We start from the raw sequence: 25,763 nt of genomic DNA on the forward strand, positions 1-25,763 counted from the left end.
CCACACTCCAGCTGGCAGCACAGGAGATGAGCCTGAAAACTGAAGGCTCCTCCTCCTGTTCTTGTCCTAGAAAAAAGCATCAGGGAGGCTGGCAGTTTTAAAATGGAGAGTTGTTGTTGCTGACGGGTAACTCAGTCAGTATTCTGGTTGCAAGGGAATTGAGGGAATTATTTGTGCACAACTGCTCGTGTAAGTTGTCTTAATGCACCTGGACACATTATCTGTGTTTTATGGGGCCATCAACTCTTTCATCTGGGATAGTAGTCATCTTCCAGCTGGTAGGTCAGTGATCAGCAGAGTGTCCATGTATCTATGTCTGCTTGGGAAAGACAATCAACCTCATATTATTGTGTCCTGATTTGTGTCCGCGCAGCGCTACATCACTGGTGGCTCTCCTTGCCTGATCCACAGCCACCAGGAAGTAACTAACGCCCCCTCAGAGGTGAACACGACCTGACTTCCTTTTGCATAATGCCCTACTGTGATGCCTAGCATGTTGTCCAGCTATGGGACTTACCTGCAAACCCTCTGCTTTCCACCTCAGTAGGCTCACACCTGCATCATTCTTCCACATCACACATTGCTTGCTTCCTCAATGGAGCTCTTTCAGGATCTAGTGAGATGAAAGAGAATGACCTGGGTGGAGGCCTCCAAGATCACCATGACCTTGGTGGTGTTGTTGTTGAGGTGGCATTTTCTGGAAAATTCGGTTATTTCTCAGACTGAATTTGTGCTGTTTCTAGCAGACCAAAGAAACTGGTCCGGGTCTTAGCAGCTTAGCGCTTCTCGAGCCCTTGTTCTTCTTTTAGAATGGCACGCATGCCACAGCTCGTAAGCTCTTGTGTTTGGATATTTTTAGCTCCTATCCCTAAAAGATTTTTGTAAGTTGACCTGGATGTGAAAGCTACCACAAGCATGCACTCAGACACAAATGGGAAAAAATTCAGCACAGCTCTAAAATATTAAAAATAACCACACTGTACTTTATTTGCAGTCAGCAGGACAAAAAGGTGTTCTAGTTCAAGATGTTTGGCACAGTATTAGGAGATTGTACACTACAGTATATTGTATTGCCCTTCACAAAATGGTATAAATACACTGCCTACTGTACACAAACCAAAAAGGCAAAACCAGAATGACGTGATCAAGAGAAAAATGTGATTCAAGAAAGTTTTATTTCTCTCTGTCCCATGATATTCTCACGTTTAGCAAAACACTGGTGATTCTGATGCAACCAGACACATTTAATTGGACTATTTGTATTGCTGTATAAATGCCTGATGGCAGAACAGGGTAATCCATGAACAAAAACATAACACAACAAACTGCTGCACAAAATGTAGTTCATCAGTGGTTTTGGTTCAGCGCACCTTGGCAGAAGTTGACAAGGCATCTTATTTGCAGAGACACAGTAAATTGTGCTTCAGTTTGGTCATAATTAGTATATCATATTGAAATATAGCCCAAGACAATGACTATGATTGAGAGACATGTTAGTGTAGCCATTTTTTTTATTTAGTAGTGCATTAGTGACGTGAGTGAGTGCGGTAGGAGTATGTGTGTGGTGTTGTGGGGCTCATTATGTTTTCTGTGATGTATGCCACTAGCAAACAAATGATCACCAGCATCACGCAAATGGCTCCTCCCACCGTTGTCATGGCGATCACGATGTCCTGCATCCCAGAGGGCGGCAGGGTAAACTCCACACAGTCCCGCTGGTCTGCTCTCTTGTCTGGATCGGAGTGGACCAGGGGGCGCAAACAGATGCGGTACGGGATGTTCTCGTGCAGCTCGGCCAGAAGAAAGTCCCTGCAGCCCGATCCGAGATGCACACTTGCGCACTCAAACTGGGTATAGCTTCCATTCCACCAGCAGCTTAACTCGTAGCCTCCGCGTCTCTGGCGTCGCTCTCCGAAAACAATGTTTGATCGCGAGGTTTCCTGTGTTGAATTTGTCCGCGGATCCCCGCTGCTCCTCTCACCAGCTGCGGTCTCGGCAGTCTCCATGTCTCGGCCCGTTTCTATGGATTCTCCCTCATGGGTCCACTGTAACAGTACGCTGCCATTTATTAGGATATTTGCCACTAAATTCCCTAAAGACACGGATGTCCTGCAATCTCCCTCATAACACTTGTACCCAAACAGTGTGTGTCGAAAACACAGTTGTCCCCAAATGCCTCCCTCAATCACCCTGTAGGCACATATCGGTGACACTCCTTCATCTGGTCTTTGACTCAGAGCCATGCCAGACCTCTCAGATGTGACAGCAGTATTACTGCTTCGACTGGTGTTGACCGAGGAGCTTTTCACGTGGCCTGTTTTATCCTTAAGCTTTGCCGATGGCCTGCTGTCGTGGCTGTGATTGCGCTGAACGGAGCTGTGAATCTGTCCGAGCCAGTTGGGGACCGTCCCCTCATTATTCCTTCCTCTCACCTCTGATGAGGATGTCGATGGTGATGATGCTGAGCCACTGCGATGAGATCCAGCTGTCTGCTGTATTAGTGTGCAGAGCAGGAGCGCCGATAAGGCGAGCAGTGATGGTCGATGTTGGTTTGTCATCTCACTTCGAATTATTTTCGCTCACAGTGGATCAGATGGGCGATGGCACCAGGCGAGCCGACGTCTGCCATAAGATCTGCTCTATTTCACTGCAGGCGACAAAATCCGCGTGAAACAAGATTTCTCATCCATGGTTCATCTGCATCTCGGAAAATAAAACATTAAACCATTCGGCCATCCAGTTAGTAAAAAAAGTTGACTGTGACCTTGTATAGGATATGCATGCAGGATGAAACTAATCAAGCCCTCGGAGTGATAAAAGTAACACGAATGTGATTCGCAGCGCACAGGCATTTATCAAAACCACTTACTTATTTCGATAGCTCCAGAGGAGTCGGCTATTGTGCCATCAGATGTGCCTTCTTCTTCCTGTTTGGCTTGATATAAAGGCTTTGATGCCTGCTGTGGAGGAGCGCGCCGCGCAGTGCATGGGAGCTTGGGTGCGTGCACAAAATATTTGTAGTCATCAGCAGTCGGTAAGTGAGTCATCATCCCACGCAGTGCTCCAAGTGTCAGCCAGTAACGGACAAAACAACCAGAGTCCTGGAAACACCACTGGATGGAGGGTTTTAACGCACCTGTGCTGATCACCTGGAGGCATCTCACAACCTGGCAAAGTGCTAAGATCGCTACTGTAACACCACGATGGTTTCCCATTGTTTTTCCTCTGTAAAACATCAACATCGATGGGAGCAAAATGTATCATAAAATATGTAACTTATGCTGATTAAAATTGTGATTTGTTTCCTCATTGTTCTGGTTCTTTATTCAGCCAGGAAAAATTAACACAATCCATGGTGACTCATATCAAATTGACTCATAATTCATGATAAAAATAAATATTATGTTACACTTCACTGCTATTGAAAAATGCTTTTTGTGTGTTAATCATTTAATCTTTTACTCTCTATGTTGTCTTTTTCTGTCTGTAAAGCACTTTGGGTTGTACTTCAAATGCTTGAAGGCACTATATAATTAAGCTGAGTTGACCTGAGATTAACTCTGAATGACCTCTCAATACCATAAACAACAGCCCCTGTAATTGTTTTGGACCACTTTCTTAGTTTATTATAACATATTAGATGCCATCCACATTGATGGCGTGCTTTAAGCTGCTTTAGATAACTCAGGCAACGATCCATATCTGATTGAAATCATTCTAATAATTTAGAGCAAACCACTCAGGTTTCTTTAGTTATTTGTGGACTCAGACTGTTAACCAAACTTTCTACCTTTCTTTGTGATTCAGTGTAGGTAGTTTCTGTTTTAACTCTGTAACATGGGGTAAAAATTGACCTGACAAGATGGAAATCATTCCAAATCCTTGATTTGCAAATTTCCACCACAGCAGGAGCATAAATACAAAATTTTGCAGCCGTTGATCCTAATCATTTTACTAAATGTATGTTTTTATGTATTAGGACTGACCTCATGAAACACTCCACTCTGATGCATAGACTTACAGCACCTTTGTCAGTCTTAAAATGTTCACATTTTGGTGGGACTGTTTCAGGGTATTAATGGAAAACTGTATTACAGTTTGTGAGGCTGTAAGTTGTGTCATTCTGCTGTAAGATCTTCAGATTGTTTTCTCAAATTTTTTTTAAAATCAGGATTGAAAAATGTTTGCAATCATGTGCCAAGCTAACATAACCCTGAAATGCAGCAAAACCTGTCTTCACAGTTCAATTTAAACCATATAAAGGCTGTAGTAAATACAAGTTACATAGTGTTTACTACATCATAATGAAATGATCAGGAGTCCACCATTAGGAGAATACTGTGGAAGGTTTAGATGAAAATGAAAGTTTTATTTAAATAAGAAGATGTTAGGAGAGGGGAAAACACTGCATTCAGAACAAGAATTGTATCCCATCTATGAAACATGGTGGTGGTATTATCAAGGTTTGGACTTGTTTTGTTGAATCTAGACCTTGATGACGCACTATCAAGTTGGAACATTCTGAATTATATCAGTGAATTCTATCTAGTATCTTGAATAATCTTGATGGTAATGGTGTTGAGCAACAAGACAAAGATTCTGAGAAGTTGTTCCACCAAAGAATAGTTAAAGGAAAGTAAAGTTAATGTTGCGTAAACTACAATGTGAAAGTAATGACTTTAAACAAATAAAAAGAAAGGAGCAGTTTGTATGAGGACATCCACCAGCATCCCAGAATTCAAGCTAATTTATTTTGGAGAAGCGAACAAATAAGCTTAGCATAGAATTGGATTCACACTAGATACTGAAAACAGAGCTTAACATACTGCACTTTCCCAACTCACACATATAAGATCGTTTTCATGAACAGTTAACTGACCTGGTGGATTGGTGATTTTTTTTCCTTCTACTTTTTGGACTTGTGTTAATAACCGAGTGAATTTACAAAACCCTCACTCACCTCTGTGCCACAGTACGGTTCCTTTTATTTTGTTCAGTGCCTGTTGATGCAGCAAGAGTAGCTATTGAAAGAGGCCAGTAGTATGGTGTATTTAGCATCAACATGAATATGGGATGGTCACTGATGACAGTTAGGAATATGAAGTGAAAATTTGAATGATCCAGGGTACATTGGAAATATTTGAATATTGGTGTTAGATCCAGATGCGTGATGGTTTTGCACTGAACATTTAATTAAGCAGTGCTTAGGTGAGATTATTTCAAGCTCTAATTGCTTTCCCCAAGGGAGAAAGCTGGAAACCCAGTAAATAATTAGTATCAAGGGAGAATATTAATGGCTTACTAAGAAGATAAAAAATGCTGAATCTGTGAGGCCATCTTCTTGGGCATCTTATGTAGCTTCAGCATTTTACGTAGCTTCAGCTGTTACAGAAAGCTTTCATAGGATCATAGGACTACTCTGTGTGGTCGGTGACTTATAGTCTACATCATTATCCAATTATTGCTGTTGTTATATTGCCTGCCTTGTCAATAGACATTAAAAAGAAACTAAAAAATGAACCGGCCAGCAATGTAAACACCCATCGCAGATTGTTGGCCCATTAAAACAAGCAGCTTCTGCATGTAATTGTTGTTCAAATAGTCACCATTACATTTCATTTGTGATGTGTGACGAGAACGTGGAAAGTGCCAACAAACAAAGTTAAATTGACCATGAACGTGGTCAGCAAAGATTTGTTTGTGTGTTTGCGCATATAAAACACCATGACAGTCAAGAGCAGCAGTAGTGCTGCGTGAAGCTCCGATATATTACTCTCACCTACGTGCTTATCACAAAGAAGAAGTGAACTATGTGGCCATGCAGAGAATGATGCCATGTCAGAAGTCCTCACTGTAGATGCTATTCTGTTTGGGCTCTTGGTCTTTTCAGGCATTCTAGGAAACATCTTGGTCATCCATGTGGTGAGAAAATACATCATTTTAAGTGTAAAGCAGGCTGAATGTTTTGTGTGGGACTGACCTGAGTCTTTCTTGTTTTTGCTCTCAGGTGTTTCAATCAGCCTCTGAGAGTCCATCTCGGAGGCTCCCTCCGTCAGATACGATTCTGGTGCATCTGTCACTTGCCAACCTGCTGACCTCACTTTTTCGAACGGTGCCTATTTTTGTATCGGACCTGGGCTTGGAGGTGTCCCTGTCTCCAGGATGGTGCAGAGTTTTTATGCTGCTGTGGGTGTGGTGGCGAGCTGTGGGTTGTTGGGTGACTCTAGCTCTTAGCGCCTTCCACTGCACCACCCTGAGACGACATCATGTGAACTTTGGTCCTCTTGCATTGCAGCGGGAGAGACAACGGGTATGGATTGTACTGGCACTGGTGTGGGGGGCTAATTTTGCCTTCTCTATCCCTGCGCTGGTGTACAGCACTCATGTCCATGGCAATGCCACTGTGGAGCTGATGGTGATAAGCTGCACCACCAGGCCTTTGTTAGGCTGCGTCTGGGAGTTCCCCTCTGAACAGCAAGGGGCAGCCTTTGCCTCCTCTTCTCTTGCACTCAATGAGGTGTTGCCGCTGATACTGATGGTTGGCACCAACCTGGCTACACTTCATGCTCTGGCCAAGCACATCCGTGCTGTCACCTCAGGACCGGAGTCAGGAGGAAGCCATGGGGAGCTGGACAAACATGTGTCCAGTGAACGTAAGGCAGCTCATGTAATCATGTCGCTGGTGTCGCTCTTTGTAGTCTGCTGGGCCCTTCAGGTTGCCGCAGTTACATATTATAATCATGATGGGGGCCACCACGCTGAAGGGCTGCTAACTGTAGCCCATTTCTCTGCTTCATTATTTGTAGGATTCAGTCCCATGGTTGTGGCTCTGGGACATGGAAAGCTCAGGAAGAAAATCAAAAGTATGATACTGGTGTGGACTAAAGTTCTTCAATGTTACAGTCAGGAGACTGGAAAGGGGAGTGATTCCCCAAAGACAAAGGGAAAGACAGGAAAACCAACCATTTTTGTTGTTCAAAAAGAAATTAAGCTGGAAGAGAAAGTTAAATCGAAAAGCTAATGGAAAGAAAGTGTGACTGCACTGATATTTCTAAAGTCTATTATTAGGTTTAGCCTGATTTAAGACTTTTGAGTCTTCATTCCAAGTCAAACTAAGACACATTCTGTCAAGTAAGTCCAATATCAAATGGTAGATCCAAGCAGATGATTTAATTTCTTATACATATTGAAATATGCTGTTTCTAAGATGTATCCCAGAAAAACATTATTTGATCATTCTTATTTTTATTTTTATTTTTACTTTATCTCACTTGAAAGGATTGTTTGTGCTGTTGTGTCTGTTTGTGTAAGACATCTCCAACAATATTTCAAGGGTTAACAAACTAATGGCTGCAGCTTTTCAGCACTTCAAACTCCGTGCAATCTCTAACATTACAAAGAAAGTCTTCGACACAAAATGGAAGAACAAAGGGAATATGAGACAAAAAGGACGTTAACAACGTTTTAAATAATTGCGAGTTTTTCCTTGCGTTTTGTCACGAGAATATATTTTCAGGACCAACAACCATCCAAGATATGACATTTATTTTTAATATTTTTTGATCGTGTTATGGAGATAGTTTATGAGTAGTGTGTTTGCTGCAGCCCAAAGTGTGTTCTGTCCCTCAGCAGCTTTGTTAGTGAGTGAGCAAAGACTTGATCCATGAGCGGAGCCGTCGGTGACCGACTGCCAGAACAGCAGGAGACATGGCAATGAAAATTATATTGGCAAAGCGAGAGATGACCAGAAGAAAATCGGCTGACGAGCCCCGGTTGTAGTTGAAGTAGTTGACAGAGATAATGCTGGTTCCCCAGGATATAATGAAGAGCATGACGAGGGCCAGAATCACCTGAAAAGTCACACAAGAAAGATAAATTCACACACTTAGAATAAAAATGTTACCACTGCAGTATGGATAAAGCCACGTTACTGATTTGCCACTAAAGTACAGGACTTTTGGGACTTCTTTACAGCCATAGAGCTTCTGTCTTTTTCTCACCTTGGCGGCTCGCCTCTCAGCTGGCACCCGCTTTATAATAGGTGCATCCTTCACTGAACTCCGCACCCTACCGTGGGTGTAGAGTATGTACAGGGAGCTCAGGTTGGTACATGCCATCAAGACGATGGGAAATGTTTCATGTATCACCATGGACGTAGTGGCGTAGGCCAGGCCACTGTAGCTGGAGGGAAAGTTCCACACACAGCCCAGCAGGGGGCGCGTTGTGCTGCTTACCAGCATCAGGGTCTAAGAAAGGGTGAGGAAGAAAGAAGAAAACACTATACAGTTTAGAGAGGTGTGTTCACTCCTTAGATAGAAGGAAATCACTTTTTGACACAAACCCAAATTGGCTATGGCTCCCTGTTGTCCTGATCTGTCACCCAATGAAAACTGAATTTGATGGATGAAGAAATAATACATTAAAAAAAGACTCCAACCTGTGGAGCAGCTGAAATCCTGTATGAAATAAGAACTGGAAACCATTTTACTTTCAAAACTACAATATTTGTATTGTTCAATTCCAAATGCTTAAAGAGCTTGCTGTTAAATGCAGAGGTGATAGATCACGGTGGTAAACATCCTCCTGTCTGAACAAACATGTTGCTGGCATCAAATCTAACATGAGCACTTTATAAAATAAATGTATTGTCTTTTCACTATTTTCAATTAAATGTGAGTCTACAATAGTTTGAAAATCAGATTGCAGGTTTCCATTTGCTTTGTTTAGTTGGTTGTTTTGCATTTTGGCATGCATCAGTTTGTGGACTCACACTTGCTTTTCAACTCTTTTACATCATTGTTGTTATTGTGTGGCAGTACGGTTTGTGAGTCTGCACTGGGATATGTTGGGATGAGTTTTATTTTCTTTTAAACTGAATAAATGCAGACTTCATATTATTTTGGTGATGCAGATTAAATGCTTTGTTTGATTTGTATTATGAAATATGTGTGCAAACAGTTATTCTCACCGTAGGAAAAAGAATGAGGCTAAGACTCAAAGTCTATGAAAAATCTCGCTGGCTGTGGTGTGAACAGATCATTCAAAAAAGTAAAACCAGTGTTACAGTATGACCCTTGCATTTAAACTCATGTAACCACTTGTTGTTCTCACCTCTGTAGTGTTCACATTTCCATTTGTGGAAAAGATATAAGCAGGAATGGAGTAAAGTAGGTTGATAAACCAGATTAAGCTTAGACTCAGTAGCAGGGTCTTTGGAGTCCCCCGGGATATCTGAGGGTTCCCGACAGTAGGAGCAACACGCCTCAGAGTCTGATGATGGAACGCGCTGAGGAAGAGTGTTGACCACACATTGACTGATCGCAGCCACACCCAAACTCCCATGAGGAGCTGACACAACCCTTTAGATGAGTACAGCTGTAAAAGACCGACATGTATGTAAATGTTTATCTGGTTTTCCTCTTATAAGGAACATATGCATATTATTGCGGGTTTGCAGTAGAAAACACCAACTCCACAAGCAGAACTGTTTAGTAAAGAAAAATTTAGTAAAGAAAAAAAGTGCATGCTGTTGGTTACTAGATCTAGTTGATTTATAGAAAGTAAAGAGTGACTCTTCTTACCAACTTAATTTCAAGGACGACATACCTCTAACCCAATGTCTGAGATGAAAAGCAATGTATTCCTCGTCACAGACACCATCAGATTAGACAGTGCCATATTAATTATGATGATGTCCGAATTATGTCCACCACTTCGGTCCAGGATCACACTCTTCCCAATTACCCCAATTACAGTGGCATTACCCAGAATTCCTAGCATCACCAGAATGATGTAAAATGCTGTCTGTGCACGAGACACTGAGGTGCGAAGCCCCATCCCCACAAGTTTGTCATCATTTTCCATTAGACCATTCATTGTTTCCAAATCCTGATTCTCTGAGGCAGTTTTAATTGCCCGTCTCAAAGCCAGCTCCATCTTCCTTTTGGATGTCTATGCAGCAGATATACAGCGGTTTAATCCTCCACAAAATGCTGCCAACATCGCCCTGTTGGTAGAGTATAAAGTTCCTCACACTCTTTGCAGGAGCAATCATTAAAGCCTTTACTTCACAGAGCATGTGGATAAAGGTGATCCCATCTGTGATATCACTGCAAAAAATGGACTTGCCTGCACTACCCTCTGATAAGTAATCTCCTGTCGGGGGCCACAGAAAGTCACAAAGCATCACAATTTATTTAGGCCGTAGGGAGCTGAAGGTGCATGTTTATGAAGCACAGGGGATTAATCAGTTTACCTGAATCAAATTTGCTTTCTTTGCAACTTGACTCCTTTAACCATCACCCCGAGGGAAGAGGAGACCTTTTTGCATGCGTGCATGTGTGCAATTGCTTGTAAGTTGGTTTTCCGGCAGATGAACAAAAACTCTGAGAGCTCTTTTATTTTACAGTCTGACTTTATGTCAATGACAGTTTCATCCAAACCCATTTCTGAATTCACTGGTAGGTTAATAACAAATTAAGTTAAGGGATCCTTCCTCTGCTGCACAGTGGTGTGGTGGTTAGCACCATCACCTCACAGCAAGAAGGTTCCAGGTTCAACTCTCAGCTGGAGCCTTTCTGTATGGAGTTTGCATGTTCTCCCCATGTATGTGTGGGTTCTCTCCAGGTACTCCAGCTTCCTCCCACTGTCCAAAAACATGCATGTTAGGTTAATTGACAACTCTAAATTGTCCTTAGGAGTGAGTGTGAGCATGTGTGGTTGTTTGTCTTGTTTGTCTCTGTGTGGCCCTGTGATGGACTGACAACCTGTCCAGGGTGTACCCCGCCTCTCACCCGATCACCGCTGGGATAGGCTCCAGCCCCCTGCGACCCGACTGACGGATTAAGCGGGTATAGAAAATGGATGGATGCATCCTTCCTCTTTATATTCAGGCTATACAGACCTCACCATTCTGAAAATCTAATTAGACTCTAACAAAATATTACGGCTGAGGCCCCAGTGATTGAGAATTGCAACCGATATCCAAATTAATGGCTTGTGTGGGCGTCTTGATTGGGACAAGCCCAATACATTAATAATAAACCAGTTCAGGGATTACAATAAGAAGAGAGCTCACAAAAGATTTAAAAGCAATGTTTAAACTTGAATGACCCATATATATATATACACAACTAAGTTGATGTATGCAGATATATTTCCATTAGTAGCACAGATAAGAGGAGGGGGTCATATTGTTTTAAATTACCTGACAGTAACTGTAACATATTGTGAAACCTAATGCATACATTATATCAGAGCAGGTGAGACATTAATGCCACAGTTAACAGTACCTGATTAAAATGCTGTTTCTTTAATGGATGTCATACACTCAAATGTAATTTAATTTTATTCTTTCTCAAGACAAAATGTCACAAAGTTCTCCATTTACCTAGTTTTATTTGATTACAATCAAAAGCCACTAGATGGCCCTACAAAACACTATGTTTAAACATCAGAAATCACATGACAGCAGGGGTTTTTTTTGTTTGTTTGTAATTGAGGAAGACTTCCTCAGTGTACTTTCCTCATTTCCAAGAGGAAGATGTAACCCGACAAAACTGCAAAAAGTAAATTCAGCAGCGTTACAAGCGAAATCAGTAAATTCGAATCAACACTCACAGTATCAGCCATCAGCACTAAATCCTCACATTCACTGAACAGTATCCTGTTATTGACGTAACTGGCATTTGCTCTGACACAACCCATCATCTTCATCACATCTACTTTCCATCACGGACAATGATACAGAACCACACTGTGATTTCAATGCCACGTATGTTCCAGCCACTGAATGTTAATGACTGACTGAAACAAGGAAAGTAATTGTTGCAGTACTGTGATTTCTGTGTTTATTTATTTTAAGACATTTGTAATTTGCACAGTGGGTTCATCCAATTAAGAGGATGAATATAATTACTTTAGCTCAAAAACAAAAACAAAATGTACACTCATTACAAAAACTACACTTAAGTTTGCAGTTATCTAATGTGCTTGTAAAGCATCTTTGGCTTCCAGCTCATTAAGCTAATTATATTGTCAACAGAGAAGTGAAAAGCAGAGTTGGAAAAAAATACCTTTGTAAAATCAGGCATTATTCATTTGTAAACACAAGGATAAGGTAACCTTTGCGAGGACTTGCCTTGTTTCAGAGTTTTCTTTCTTTTTCTTCTTTAGCATTTCTTCAAATGTGAACATTTCTCAAGTTGAGCTAAAAGGTGCTTTCAAAACAGATTTTTGATACCATTTTTAGAATATTTTAACTGAAAATCAGGAGGTATTCCTCATATTGATGGCATAGACATAATAAAAAAGTACACCCTTTTTTAATTCTAAGCTTGTTAATTAATTGAGAAATTCTAAAAATCATCACCTTGTCTTAAAGTTAGATAAATATATCTTCAACAACAACACGACATGTTATATCATAATATGAATATATAGAATGTAGAAACGGTGTGTGTGTGTGTGAAAAACTAAGAACATCCCATGACTTAGGAGTTTGAAGAACCGCCTTTAGTAGCAATAACATGAAGAATTTGTTTTTGTTTGATGCTATCAGTCTCACATCATTTTGAAGGAATTTTGGCCTACTCTTTTTTACAATGCTGCTTCATTAATTGAGGTTTTCAATGTTTGTTTATGCACAGTATGAACTCTGGCTGGGCTGTTGCAATGTCTTCATTTTTCTCTTTTGCTTGTTTTTCAGACATAATGTTATTAGATTAGCTGCAATGTTTGGGATTATTGTCCTGTTGCATGAAACAATTTCAGACAAGCATTAACTGTCAGAGAAGATGGTCACACGTTTGACTCAATGACCGCAAGCCGTCCAGGTTCAGTGGCCGAAAAGAAAGCCCAAATCATTACCCCTTCACCACTTGACAGTTGGTGTGAGGTTTGTGCTGATATGCTGTGCCACTTTGTTCAGATGCAACTTTGCAAATCTAAGCTGTGCTGCCATGTTCTTCTTAGAAACAAGAGGCTTTCTCCTGCAACCCTTCCAAACAAGCTATCCTTATTCAGTCTTTAACTAATTGTGCTGTCATGAACTGTAACATGTTAACCGAGGTTTTTTAGAGTCTGAGACGATACCCTACTTTTTTGGGTTTATTTTTCAGTTTCTCTGAGTGTTGCATGGTCTGACCTCGAGCTGAACTTGCTGTAACATCCATTCCTGGGAAGTTTGCCAACTGTCTTGAATGTTTTCCTCTTGTGAATAATCTTCCTCACTGTGGAATAATGGGCTCTAAATAGTTTGTGAATGGCCTTTTAACCCTTCCCAGATGAATGTGCAGCAAGTAAGATAACTACTGATGTCTTCCCTCCTTGGCATTGTGTTAACACACCCGAATTCTGCAGACCAACAGTCATTTAAAGAGGTGCTCATAAACGCTGATGATCAGTTAATTAGCTACATTTGATCAGCAGCACCTGGCTGCTACTTACCCTCTTCATTTCTCTGGAAGCAGCAAGGATGTACTTAGTTGTTTACTCCCTGTTCCTGCATTTTGTCTAAGGTTTTGTTACACAAATAATGATAAGAGGTAACACATAATGTATTCTTTTCATCTAAGGTTGTTTTTTTAAATCTAATTTTAAGACCTGGTCAGGACCAGATGATTTTTTTTTATTATGCTCATATATGTGAAACCTCAGACTTAAAAAAAGTTTGGGGTTAGTTTACTTAATTTTCACAATGGCTGTATCCTTTGTAAACTCCTCACTGACTGATATGTTCGAACAAATGAGTTTCTGCAAGATTTAATAGTGTAAATGTTTGCTCAACTGTTGTCAGGTTGGTTTGGGGTTTTGTGATAAAGACTTTTCTGTCACAACAATTTACCTAAAGACAAATATTTGCCTCAAGAAATAATATAAAATCTCCAAATCTCTTGCTCCAGCTGCCTGACAGACTTTGATTGTTGACCACACTGTCTGGAATATTTTAAAGAGAAGAGAAAGGAAACTTCTCTCTCTAATTAACCATTTATGAACCCGTTGAGTCATCCATTTTCTATACCCACTAAATCCAATTCAGGGTCGCAGGGGGGGCTGGAGCCTTTCTGAGCTGTCATTGGGCAAGAAGTGGGGTACTCAACTGGGGTGGGTTACCAGTCCATCACAAGGTCATGGAGACAAAAAAAACCAATGCACACTCACATACTTGATAGTATTCAATTCAATAAACCACTGTGCATGTTAGCAGTGCAACATATTCCGTCTCCTCGTCCCGACCTGTAGACTGGAGACACACACACTCGACTGTTTGGTGCAACGTGGGTGAGTTGTGCTGAAGGTGTAGTTGGGGGTAAGTAAATGGTGGCTATGGAGCGGTCTGAGAGGGGGTTCTGGTAGTTTTGTTTCTCCCAGCTGACCCAAAAGCCTTCCAACCCCTCTGTATGGGCTCGCCATGCTGCTTGCACCTCCTGCACCACCTGTCCCTCTATTGGAGCCAACTGGAGGTCGACCAGAGCAGGCAAGACTGTTGCAGGATAAACACAGAGGAGAAATGAGACAAAGATTTATACTGCCTGGTTAAGTGAAGCTGATACAGCCTCAACACGCAAAATTGATTCACAAAAGAACACCTAAATGGCAACTTTAAAGGAAAGCAAAGCGATATCAATTAGCTGAAATGCACAAACTCAACATCATCCAAAAAGATGGTCAATGTACCTTCCTGAGTGCATGCCCTCACAGACATGGCTCGCTCCTTTCCATCCACATGCAGAGCGTTGACTGTGACCAGGTACTGAGTGCCTGGCTCCAGGCCGGTCAATAAGGCAGAGGTTGCCTGGTTTGTTAACGCCATAATCTGTACACGTCCACTTGGAATGGCTCCATACTCCAGTGTGTATCTTTGCACCCGATCCAGCTGTAGGGGACCCCAGCTGACACGGATTTGATGAGGGCCCGATTCAGATAAGGAGACCTCTGCTGGACTTAAAACATCTGAGGATGCACAGAAAGAGGGCCCCTCCTATGAGAAGATGGTAATCCAACAACCCAGTCATACAGCTAACAATCTCACCAGTTTCAGTAACTTCATCTATTGATACGTGTCCACAGTTAGGACTTACTTGTTTTCTTTGTGTAACAGAATTTAAAAAATAACAGCAATGAGGAACAGGTTGTCACTGCACTTCATGAAATACTGATAAAAGGAGTGTTGTGCCACATTTAACAAGTGACACAATCTGGGAGACAAAAGTTGAGAGGTTGACCAGTATGAACAACTATCAAGATGAATAACAGAGTTTTTAAGTCATTTTTAGGTAACTTAACTTTAAAACGTTATATTTCGATTTTATCTCTTTTCCTGGAGCTTTACAGTTTTTTTCCTCCACAATTTTACACCTTGCAAACTGTTTAAAATTAGAAAAAAACGTCATTGCTTAGGTTAAAGCAGACACTGCAAAAACGCATCACATCAAAATATCCTTTTTCCAAACTGCTTGATTTAGTCTTACCCCCACAGGACAGAAAATGTGCTGGACATGTGAAGCACACATCTGTTACTTTGAAAGTTGTGCTGGGTGGCTTAAAAGATAAAATACAGAATTCTTGTTCATCAGCATAAAGTTTTTCCGTTTCTGGACTGGATTTCCTTTTTTTTATGTAAAACTGGGCTGATAATGATAACAAAACACCAGAAGTCACCTTTTTGAACGCCTCAATTAAAATGAAACCCTGAGCAGCTTTGGATTGCTTTGTAGATGCACAATTCAAGGGTTGTGTGTGTTATCACAAGTTGCAAATTAGCAGACAAGTGCCTCATTTCACATGAAATTACTCCTGGGAGGCATAACAATCTAAAGGAGATGCTGAGAAATCTGAAACAGTTTCTACCTTCTTTTAGAGCATGACAGCACAATAAGATACACGTGTTAAAACGTTCATTTTCCTCTTTAAATGTTCATACCAGGAAGTGTGGTGAAGTCCACAGAGAGTGTGCTGAACAGCCTCTGGTTGGACTCTGGGCGGAGGGATGCTGTGTATGTAGTTTCAGGCTGCAGGTTGGTCAGCTCTGCTCTGCTGTAGTCGCCTGACAAAGTCTTTCTGAACTCAGGGCTGGTTGTTCTTACAGATTTATACAGCAGTTCGTAGTAACCACTGTCTGCAGTCAGAATAGGACTCCACTGGAGTACAGCACTATGGGAGGTCAAATGTATCACGTTCAGCTGTTCTGCACAAATAATTTCTACAGATACGAGACACAAAAAGGGAGGACAGAGGGAAAACAGAGAAAATATAGAGATTGGAATGAACAAATCTGTGATGAAAATCTATTTTCCTGTCTAAAAATAATGTCCATCTTCAATCATAAACCTCACACATACTGATGATGGCCGTCCTCAGGTCCTCTGTGATGATGTTGATGCTATCTATGTCTACAGAGTACAGGTGGGACACAAGAGGAGGTGTCACCACACGTTTTAACACCTGGTAATCTCCATATATGGTACAAACAATTAACACAGAAACTCCCTGTGCCTTGAGCTCCAACATTGGTTTGTCCACATCTCCAGGCTGTACTCCATCGGTCAGCCACAGCAAAATCTTTGGCCCATTCCCTTCTGTCTTTGTCAGGATCTGCTGGGCCACTTCTAGGGCTGCCACATTGTTAGTATCTCCCTGTAGCTGACTGACTGTCCGCAGGGCTGTCTGCAGACTTTCCTGATTATTGTGGTCGTCCAAGTTAAACTCCAGCTGAGGGCTGGTGCCCACCTGCAGCAGAGCCACTCTTACATGCCCACGGCCCAAAGAAAAGGGACGGAGTAGATTAGAGGCGAAGCGCAAAAAGCAAGAGAAGTCATGGTTTGCAACACTTCCTGAAGAGTCTTGCAACAGGAGAATGTCCCCTTCACAGCGGCTCGACACTGCACAACAAGAGAAAAAAAAACAGTAAATGTAGTTTAATATGCAGGTGTCATCCTCATGCCATTTATGTTTTTTTTTAAATCATACAGATTTAAAACCCCGAAGAAAGGGATTATTTTAGCTGCTATTTGCAATAGAAAAATTCTTGGTAGGGAAAACAAGTATTTGTAGATTTATTGATGTAGTAGATACTTTTGTGGTACTTTTGCGGCCAAAAAGCATGCAAATGTTATTAATTTTCACATCCAATAGATAAGAAATAAACATCTTTCGGTCAAGATCATATTTCTGATGAAAATAAATTCAATCTTTACTCTCCTTTAGCTCCGGTCTTCATTTAAGGGACATATTTTATCTGCTGAGTGCTGTAATTTGTTCACAAATAAGCCGCTAACTGTGTTTGTCTGCTGCATCGAGAAAAGCCAGTGAGGAGGTAAGAGTGACCCTCATCATCGAAGCAGCAGGCTGTAGAAAACAAAACTATGAACTGAAGGCACTATAATGCACCTTAGACCTGATTGAAACTTCAAACTTGCATCATGATATCTTAAAAACAGCGACTGAGAAACAAAAGCCCAAACCAGACGACTTTACTGGTTAGTTACTTTACATTAACTTTCACTCCAGTTGAACAAAACTAAGAGTCAAAGAATAACTTCAGTCAAGGAAAAACAAAGTTGATGCCCTTTCAAACAATAAAAAAGCCAAAAAAGAAAAAAAAAGGCCAAAATGGGCCTTAAAAATGCCACATAAACACATGGACCAAACTTCACATTAATCTATTCAATAGTCGTTAAGTGTTTTTAGCCTGCATGAAAATGAACAAGACTACAGCAGCATTCTTTGAATCAACCCGCAGGCTGGTACATTTTTAATTTAAATGGAAATTTTAAAAAATGTGGTGACTTATGAGGTGCCTACACTCCCTCCTTAAAGATACTGTCACCGGCAATGAATCATTGCGCCGTGGCCGTATTAATCTCGGCAACATAAAAAAAGCAACCCTGATTTAAGGTATCTGAGGCAAGGCTGATCCTTTTGTAACTGGCACAATACTTGGGTAAGCAATAAAATTATAGAAGAATGAGAGGCAGTAACAGGCAGATGGGTTTTCTTCTTCATGCATAAGTGAAAGCATCTGCTATTCTGATCTTACAGTGTCAACACTTGTTAGAAAAAAAACTTCACAAAATTCATTTTAATCAAGCAACAGAAGAGGAATTAAGATAGTGAGGAAACAGAGGTCACAAAAGTCTGTCAATCATATGGAAGTGAGCAGACATTTTAGATAAATCTATTTGAAAAAGATGCATTGGGATCTCTCCAGTCGATTGAAAACACACTGGTTGCTTGGCTCAAGTGTTCCATTTTGTCATGAAAAACTTGTCTTACTGCAATAATTTCCAATTAAGCTAACCAACTCCTTTAAGTCACATGCCTCCTAGAAATCACTTTGTATTCACACCATGAAATATTCATCTTATACCAAAAACTCGTACAAATATCCAAAATATTGACTTTAGCATTCAGAATCATTCTGATAGAGGATCAGGATCTTTTGAGTGCCATATGAAGGCACTGATCACGTAACGAGTCATTACTAATTGCAGCCTACATGATTCACGCATTAACCAGACATTAAGCAGACAATCTAGCAGCATGAACTCAAAAAGCGGACAGGAAATCAGGTAGAATGGCGCAATTAGACGTAAAGCTGACACACAGTAACTTAAAGAAACACTGAAAACATACGGAGATTACAAAGTAAAGATGCTGCTGGAGAAAAAGGCGAAAAAGGGCCAAAGTTGTAGAAATGTATACACATCAGAAAGACCTGGCATTTGAGTTACTGACTGAGACGAACAAGAACTGCCCTGTCTCTGCATTCCTGAGAGGAAAGGTGCATGATGTGTGTGGGAGAGGAGATGTGAGGATGTCATCTGTCATAAAATTGGCCTTAACCTGTGCCAAGGCCATATGCCACACTGCAGTGCAGCACAGATGTATGAGGCATATGTTAGTGCTTCCTGTGAAGTTTACAGAGTGTGAAATCAACATGAATGTAACATCAGACAGGCAGATGGTAAACCATCCAGTCAATCTTTGATCAGGACACATAAAAGGACGCATTAACTCACCGTGACTCAGCTGCCTTTAAAAACGTGTTCGGTATGAATTCTTGCAGAAGGGAGAAACCAAATATTAATTAAAAATTCCAAACATTCCACGTGAGCTTTTGGGGGGCAGAGTCAAAAAGAGACAATGACTTCCAACGTTTACAGGTGGCTACCTGTGAATTCCGCAGTTTTCAGCATAAAGAACTAAGCCTGATGTTACTTAACTAAAAATACAGCTGTTCACTACTCACCAAGAGCATTTACACATAAACAACATATGGCTTTCTTGCCTCATTGAAGTAACGCCTGAGTTTGCATTTTCAAACTCCACAGCCCTATACTTTACCCTTTTTTATTTATAGCACTTTTATAGTGCACCAGTGTGAATTAATCTATGATTTGCTGTTAAACCTCAGTGTGACTCAAAAACCTGTTTGCCCGTCTCTAAGTTAGTATACCTGACTGCCAATCTGAGTCCACCACTGCCCTCATGGTCTCTAGGAAACTGCCAGTGACCGACTCGACTGCGACCGACTGCCAGCCAAACCCTCCAACCCGCTCTCATACGAAAAAAATAAACCTAATCCTGGCTTCTACTTGAGCCACTGTTTCCTCACCAATCACATAACTTTACTATGCTTGTTCGTAGGCATGGTTTACCTAAATATCTTATTTCCATTGCTTATCTTTTTATTAGTCTTCCATTATTCATCCAGTCATCTGAGGTTGAGGGAATGGCATTTGCAGTACAAAATAGCTGGACTCAAGATTTACTTCTATCATAATTTCATGTCCTGTAATTGAACTCTTGCTCATATAGAAATACAACAGAAATGTACTAAAATTATTGGACTATCTCTCACTGAAATATTAGTACTAAGCTCGTTTAATTACTTACTGGTTGGATCTGTTCAACTGCATCATAGTTCATGCGTCTTTTTTTAAACAAATTTTTAAGTTAAAAGTGCTCAAATAGATCAAAGTTACGTACACATTGTAAGCAACATGTTAGCTCCAAGTTCAAGTCAGACTGAGTGGAAAATATCCTGGCCTGCCTGCCGTTTCCTAAATTCGACTTATGGTTTGGCTCATCACAAACTCATCAGCTGCTATAAAATCCCCTCTTGTTGTAAAGGTAAAAAAAAAAAGCATTATTACCATAATCCTGATGGTTTATTTGTTCTTTAAGCCAAGGCTGCACTGAAAAAAACAGTATTTTTCTTATCTGAATCCCGAATAATAAGATTGCTACCTTTCCACTTAAGTTTTGTGTCTGTGTGGTGTTTATGTTTGATTCGGCCCCGTGCCCCCGTACTTTTCCCTTTTCGTGTCCCCAGTGTAAGACATCGACTCACCTGAGGCAGGTACAGCTGCAGTTTGCCTGTTGCTCCGCTGCAGCGTCGCCCAGAGAAAAACGCAGCGAAGGAAAATACCCCTCATCTTTTTTCAAGCAGTTTTAAAACTAATCGTGCATTTGATTAGAAGCACCTCTGGATGTTAAGATAAACTCTGGATCTTGTTAGACCACTTTCCATCTCGCTGTGACAACTCTTCCAGTCTGCAGTTATTACGCAGCTCCATTGGCTGAGTTCAGCTTCCCTGACTTTTCTCTCAGTGAACACCTGCGTCATACCTTCACTTTCTCTACGGTATTGTTTGCACGAAGAACACAGTGCACTCTTTAGTCCGGGTTTCTCCTCCTCCTGGTGCAGGTAAAAGAAACTCATGCATTGTCACCTTCTTTGAAGACTTTGTTTTATTTTCTATTTTATTTAATTTTTTATTAGATTTAATAACGTAACTTTTGGATGACTGCACTCTCGTTTATTTGTCCAGAGGTTGTAACATTTGAGAATGAGAATGAGAATTTGTTCCCCACACCCTTGAGCTCTTACAACCAAGGCTGACCACAAAAATTAAAACCACTTTTGGATGACAGCCACAGGGCGTGACACCCATTTGGCTCAAACAGCAGCAAACACCAATCACCCTGCCCATTACACGGGATTACAGTGAATATCTCAACTGACACATAGCAGAAAGATAACTTTGATCAAATGCAGGCTATTCACATGAATTCATCACAGTTTAATACTGTTGCTCCCACATCGCTGCTTCTCTCTCTCTCTCTCTGTGTGTGTGTGTGTGTGTGTTTGCTTTATCAAATTAGGATAAAAAGATTGAATAAATGAAGTGCTTTGACTGAATGTGCCCCCTAGAAATGAGAGTGCCCTGAATATGCTCGCTGCCAACATGAAGCTTTTCTTTCATGACTTTACCCACACAGTGTGGGTAAATAAGATTTGCCCAGGTGAGATTTTATCTCTTTTTCTTCATCTTGTGCGTCAGTCAGGGTGCGGTTCAGGATAAGATTCAAACAATAGTAGAGACACTGTATTTTACGGATTAAATCATTCTACAAAAAAAGATGCAATCTGTAATGAGTCTCTGCAAGAGTGTGTCTTCAGGTTCATGAAATATTCTGAGAGAAATGCAAGTCTCTACATGTTAATGGCAACACATTTGTTTTATTTGGATCTCAAATAAGTTGTCTGGTATATTGGGAAATAGACTATTTTTCTTTGTCGACAAAGTTTTTTTTTATGAGAATCCTCATAATGGAGGGGCAAAAAAAATTAAAACATTTATAAATCAAACAGTCAACAATTGACATACATTTAGCTTATATGCCACTCCTTTTAAAAATACCGTTGGCTTTCCTCCAGATCTAATACCCCAGTGTACGAAACTGTAACTCTAACCTGACTTGGTAAATTCCCTTTATCTCTTCAGTGAATGTACTCCCCCCACCCCCCAAAAAAGGTGCTGATAACTTCATGTCTTGTGTTGTTCTTAGAGGTCAGGCTCTGAGGAAACAACAACTGGGATAATAATTGGAAACAGTTTGGGGGAAGTTATCTCTTGTCACTTCAGGCCTGACTTTTCACAGACGTCTTACTCTGCAATACTGATGTGACTGATAAGATGTAATGATTTCAGTCTTAAAACTTCCATGTTTATTTACATACCTTTTAATGTTTCAGATAAAACAAGTATGGTTAAGATGTCACATTTCGTTTAATATTTTTCAGCCCACGATAATTTCCCATTACTTTGGTCCAACCTCAGTTAACTCAATGCAATGACCTCTGGTTGGAACTCATGTTTATTTCAGCATGATTTGTGATCATTTAGGGGGCTGACTTGACATCTGTCACCATCATTTGATCAGATATTCAATTTGTCATATGCTTTAGACTGTGACAAAACAATCTGTGCATCATGCACAGTCGTTTTTTTTCAGTAATAGTGAAGGAATTAGGATGGAAATAATGTGATTTTTACTCTCACTTTCGCACTGGATCCACCTACACAAACACCACCTGCAGCTTTACTATATGATGATATTTAACATCTAATAATATTACCAAATGAAATGCAATCATGTCATAATAAATGAAAGATCCAGTCAAAGAGTGATTTTGAACATAAGCAAAAGTTGAAGTTGCTACTGAAAGTGCAAAATGCTGTAAACACCGATACTGGACTCTACATTATTGTTTTATGACAACAAAGGATCTACTTGTATTGAACAATATAAGGTTCAAAGTCAGGTTTACAATTTTAAAATCAGCTGACTACAAGCTTGAAAAAAATCAGCGAGCAGTTGGCTACTCATGAACTCTAAGAGGTGAGTCAAGGTATAGTCTGAAACTCCCACTCAATGAACTCGAAGAAATAACTCCAGAAGTTTTCCTGAACACAAACTCATTATAAGGGATAAAAAGATAAACTTCTGGGGTGTCGTATAGCTCGAATGGTTAAGCAGGAGCCTCATGTACAGGGCTGTAGTTCCTTGACTGGTTTGAGTCCTGGCCTGAGGCCATTTGCTGCATTTCTTCCCCAACTCTCTCTGCCCCCTTTCCTGTATAACCATTGTCCAAAAAAGGCCACTGGGGCCCAGAACTTTAACGATTAAAAGAATAAACTCTATATTTGTTTGCCTCACCCAGATTCTTTTTAACCCAAGAAATGACCTTTTTTCTCTTTGTGGTCATTTGAGTGTTTCCTTCCCATTGCTGCTCTTCAGCCCAACAACGGTAACATAACATACTACTTATTAGTAATTAATTATTAGTTATTATCATCCTTACTCTACTTCACATTCTTATGATGTTGAAGTATTTCAGTATTTCATCACTGCAACCCTTTCTGTTCAAACACATTTGTTTTATTTTTCATTTCTATCATTATGAGTTCAATATGTGAGACACCAGCTCAATCCTGTTCATGCACCTGACTCAAATAATGTCAGAGAGGGCCCTTCAAAAAGTGTTATAAATTCCATCTGTGCTCCCAGCATAAAGACATGTTTAACTACCGGCACTCTGTTCGCAGCATTGTCATGAACTGAGGAGTGTGCCATTAAACAGCCTTTTTATTAACATCGTGTTAGTGAGCTCTGCCTCTGCAAAGTACTCCTGCTTATTAACTTAAGATTAATGCATTGTCACCTTCCTCAGCCTCTGCCTTCTCAATTAACAGGATTTGTTATACAGTAATATTGACTATACAAAGGACAAACAGGAAATGGCATCCAACTTATTTGTAAGAATGTTTTCATTATGAATATGCCCTTTAAAATGTGGAGTGAGCATCTAAGCACCTAGCAGTAATGTTCAGGCTTAACTGTGGTGGCAGGGAAAGCTTTCAAGAATGACCATGAAGTAAGATGTCTCCCTTGTGAAGACAGGAAAAATGCAGAGCATTTACAGGTATTGATTAGAAGGCACTGTCTCAAAGGACAAATGAGCAAATTTACCGTGCTTGCAGACAAAAAAAAGGGTTCGCAGCGATCACCATCCAACTTTAGTGTGCAAAGTGCTCAACAGAAAGTAGAGCCACGGCTGATGGGAGAGTGATTCATTACAAGGTCGTTAGGTTTTGTTACGAGGTCGTTGTGAACATTTGATGAAAAACAATATAATAAATAACTTTTTCTCTTTACATATCAGTCTTTTGTTGGATGGAGAAAAGTAAAGCGTTAATAAGAGTCCTTAGAAATTATGAGTCATTAGAATAATTGCAAACCAGAAATATCTGTACGAATTAGATTTTTAATTCATATGGTAGTTGTTGGGCTGCACGGTGGTGTAGTGGTCAGGTTCTAGGTTCTAGGTTCCATCCCCACCTGGGGCCTTTCTGTGTGGAGTTTGCATGTTCACCCCGTGTATGTGTCGGTTCTTTCCGGCTTCTCCGGCTTCCTCCCACCATCCAAAAACATGCATGTTATTGGTGAGTCTAAAAAATTGTCCTTAGGAAAGAGAGTGAGCATGCATGGTTGTTTGTCTCATTTGTCTCTGTGTGGCCCTGTGATGCTGGCGACCTGTTCAGGGTGTACCCCACCTTTCGCCCGATGGCCGCTGGGATAGGCTCCAGCCCCCCCGCGACCCGACCGACGGATTAAGCGGGTATAGAAAATGGATGGATGGTAGTTGTTGAGAAACCTCTGTAGCAGCTGAAGTATTGAACAACATTTAAAAACTGCTAGCATGAAAATCATATGATCAATCAACATGATCATGACTGGTGTAAAAATGCTGTCGGGTGAAAAGAACATTTGTGATGGCAAAAAAATGAATTCATATTTGCTCCAAATTAAAGCCCTAGTGACCATCAAGTTTTGGATTTAAGTTAATTTTTACAGCGACACATCTGTATCTGTTGACAATCTAATGATGCCAGAAAATCTAACTTCACATACAATACAGATGTTTGAGCATGTTTTCACTGAGTTGATAAGTCTATTTATGATTTTGAAAGGTAAAATAACCCAGAAAGCAAGAAGGCCAGCTCCTTTTACCTCACAAAACCACTCAGAAATGTACTCTTGTCTTAGTATCCTCCATCAGCATCCTTGTCCTGATATAAAGTGTCCCACTCGCCCCAGGAGCTTGTAACTGCTCACCCACTCAGTTACTTAAAGCAGGAGCAGGTATTTTGGACATGGAGTGGGAACAAAATATTCCACGAATCTGTTTACAGCTATTATTTTCAGGATAAAAGAGTTGCATGATGTTGCTTTAAGAGTCCAAATAGTGAAAATACTTCACTCCACTCTGTGTGAGCATGGGTGTGTGTTGAAAGTTTGGCACAGACTAAATGCCAATTGCCATTTCAGAGCCTTATCCAGAGACAAGTCCAGTGGAATAAATAAAAAATGTCTCTGTGTCTGTCTGGAGAGCAGTAACCTTCACTGGGATCATAAAACACAGAGAAGCATTTCATTAGTACAGTTTTAGCTGCGTGTGAAGATAGTGGCCTTCTTTCCAACCAATAATCCTGACAACGCACTATGAAAGCTTGAATCCCATTCGCCCTTTAATCCGGAGGCTGATTTGCTTGAGCTTCACGGATTATGGCAGATTTGACATCAGCTGAAGGACTATAATTGACTATTATGTCTGCCAGTCACATTTCTAATCAGATAAGAGTATTATAATGGTGATGATAAAGGATGATGTGGGCCTTTGGGGAGGACACAGGAAGCTTATTGAAACAAAGACAACTGGTGGAAAGAAACTAAGAAAATGAGAATGAAAGTGAGGCAAGGTCAACATTGAACAGTTCTCCTCTGACGTTAGACCTGGAAAGTAAATCTGGAAAACCCAGGGAGAGAAGAAAATTGTTTCAGGGCTTCCAGTGTAGCCAGAAGATGTTGGCAGCAGATAATAGATCCCTGGGCCAAGACAGCATATGAGTGCA

The 25,763-nt window shown here is 40.6% G+C and overlaps 4 protein-coding genes across 7 annotated transcripts; 1 reads left to right on the top strand and 3 right to left on the bottom strand.

Moving 5' to 3' along the window:
* Positions 1-962: 962 nt before the first annotated feature.
* Positions 963-2,997, bottom strand: fndc10 (fibronectin type III domain containing 10). 3 transcript variants are annotated; one of them, XM_072383149.1, is made up of 2 exons: positions 2,870-2,997; positions 963-2,647 (listed from the first exon to the last, which is right to left on the bottom strand). In XM_072383149.1, exon 2 carries the CDS (start codon positions 2,556-2,558, stop codon positions 1,527-1,529), a length of 1,032 nt encoding a protein of 343 aa, XP_072239250.1. In that variant the 5' UTR covers positions 2,559-2,647; positions 2,870-2,997; the 3' UTR covers positions 963-1,526. The 3 variants fall into 3 exon arrangements, with proteins under 3 accessions (XP_072239250.1, XP_072239248.1, XP_072239249.1); XM_072383147.1 differs by having other exon boundaries at positions 963-2,697; XM_072383148.1 differs by having other exon boundaries at positions 963-2,703.
* Positions 2,998-5,835: 2,838 nt separating this feature from the next.
* ora4 (olfactory receptor class A related 4) lies at positions 5,836-7,021 on the top strand. The gene is made up of 2 exons (XM_072383042.1): positions 5,836-5,922; positions 6,008-7,021. Exons 1-2 carry the CDS (start codon positions 5,836-5,838, stop codon positions 7,019-7,021), a joined length of 1,101 nt encoding a protein of 366 aa, XP_072239143.1.
* A 616-nt stretch (positions 7,022-7,637) lies between these two features.
* On the bottom strand, positions 7,638-13,455 carry LOC140304022 (olfactory receptor class A-like protein 4). The gene is made up of 7 exons (XM_072383043.1): positions 13,447-13,455; positions 13,347-13,353; positions 10,034-10,155; positions 9,607-9,951; positions 9,112-9,375; positions 8,001-8,246; positions 7,638-7,850 (listed from the first exon to the last, which is right to left on the bottom strand). Exons 1-7 carry the CDS (start codon positions 13,453-13,455, stop codon positions 7,638-7,640), a joined length of 1,206 nt encoding a protein of 401 aa, XP_072239144.1.
* A 248-nt stretch (positions 13,456-13,703) lies between these two features.
* On the bottom strand, positions 13,704-20,475 carry LOC140303416 (von Willebrand factor A domain-containing protein 1-like). Of its 2 annotated transcripts, none has more exons than XM_072382175.1 (5): positions 20,354-20,475; positions 16,341-16,880; positions 15,923-16,201; positions 14,677-14,952; positions 13,704-14,456 (listed from the first exon to the last, which is right to left on the bottom strand). In XM_072382175.1, exons 1-5 carry the CDS (start codon positions 20,436-20,438, stop codon positions 14,200-14,202), a joined length of 1,437 nt encoding a protein of 478 aa, XP_072238276.1. In that variant the 5' UTR covers positions 20,439-20,475; the 3' UTR covers positions 13,704-14,199. The 2 variants fall into 2 exon arrangements, with proteins under 2 accessions (XP_072238276.1, XP_072238275.1); XM_072382174.1 differs by having other exon boundaries at positions 13,704-14,482; positions 20,354-20,474.
* Between the last annotated feature and the right edge of the window lie 5,288 nt (positions 20,476-25,763).

This window comes from Leuresthes tenuis, unplaced genomic scaffold (genome assembly GCF_036924035.1).
Source record: "Leuresthes tenuis unplaced genomic scaffold, fLeuTen1.0.hap1 SCAF_3, whole genome shotgun sequence".
Taxonomy (NCBI): Eukaryota; Metazoa; Chordata; class Actinopteri; order Atheriniformes; family Atherinopsidae; genus Leuresthes; species Leuresthes tenuis.

Coding starts and splice junctions, on each gene's coding strand:
- fndc10 (XM_072383149.1), bottom strand. CDS start 2,558: ATGACAAACCAACATCGACCATCACTGCTCGCCTTATCGGCGCTCCTG.
- ora4 (XM_072383042.1), top strand. CDS start 5,836: ATGTCAGAAGTCCTCACTGTAGATGCTATTCTGTTTGGGCTCTTGGTC. Junction 5,923..6,007: donor ACATCTTGGTCATCCATGTG/GTGAGAAAATAC, acceptor TTTTGCTCTCAG/GTGTTTCAATCAGCCTCTGA.
- LOC140304022 (XM_072383043.1), bottom strand. Junction 9,376..9,606: donor TCTCAGACATTGGGTTAGAG/GTATGTCGTCCT, acceptor GGTCTTTTACAG/CTGTACTCATCTAAAGGGTT. Junction 8,247..9,111: donor GAAATGTGAACACTACAGAG/GTGAGAACAACA, acceptor ACCCTTTCTTAG/ACCCTGATGCTGGTAAGCAG.
- LOC140303416 (XM_072382174.1), bottom strand. CDS start 20,438: ATGAGGGGTATTTTCCTTCGCTGCGTTTTTCTCTGGGCGACGCTGCAG. Junction 16,202..16,340: donor CCTGAGGACGGCCATCATCA/GTATGTGTGAGG, acceptor TCGTATCTGTAG/AAATTATTTGTGCAGAACAG. Junction 14,953..15,922: donor GGACTTCACCACACTTCCTG/GTATGAACATTT, acceptor GTGCATCCTCAG/ATGTTTTAAGTCCAGCAGAG.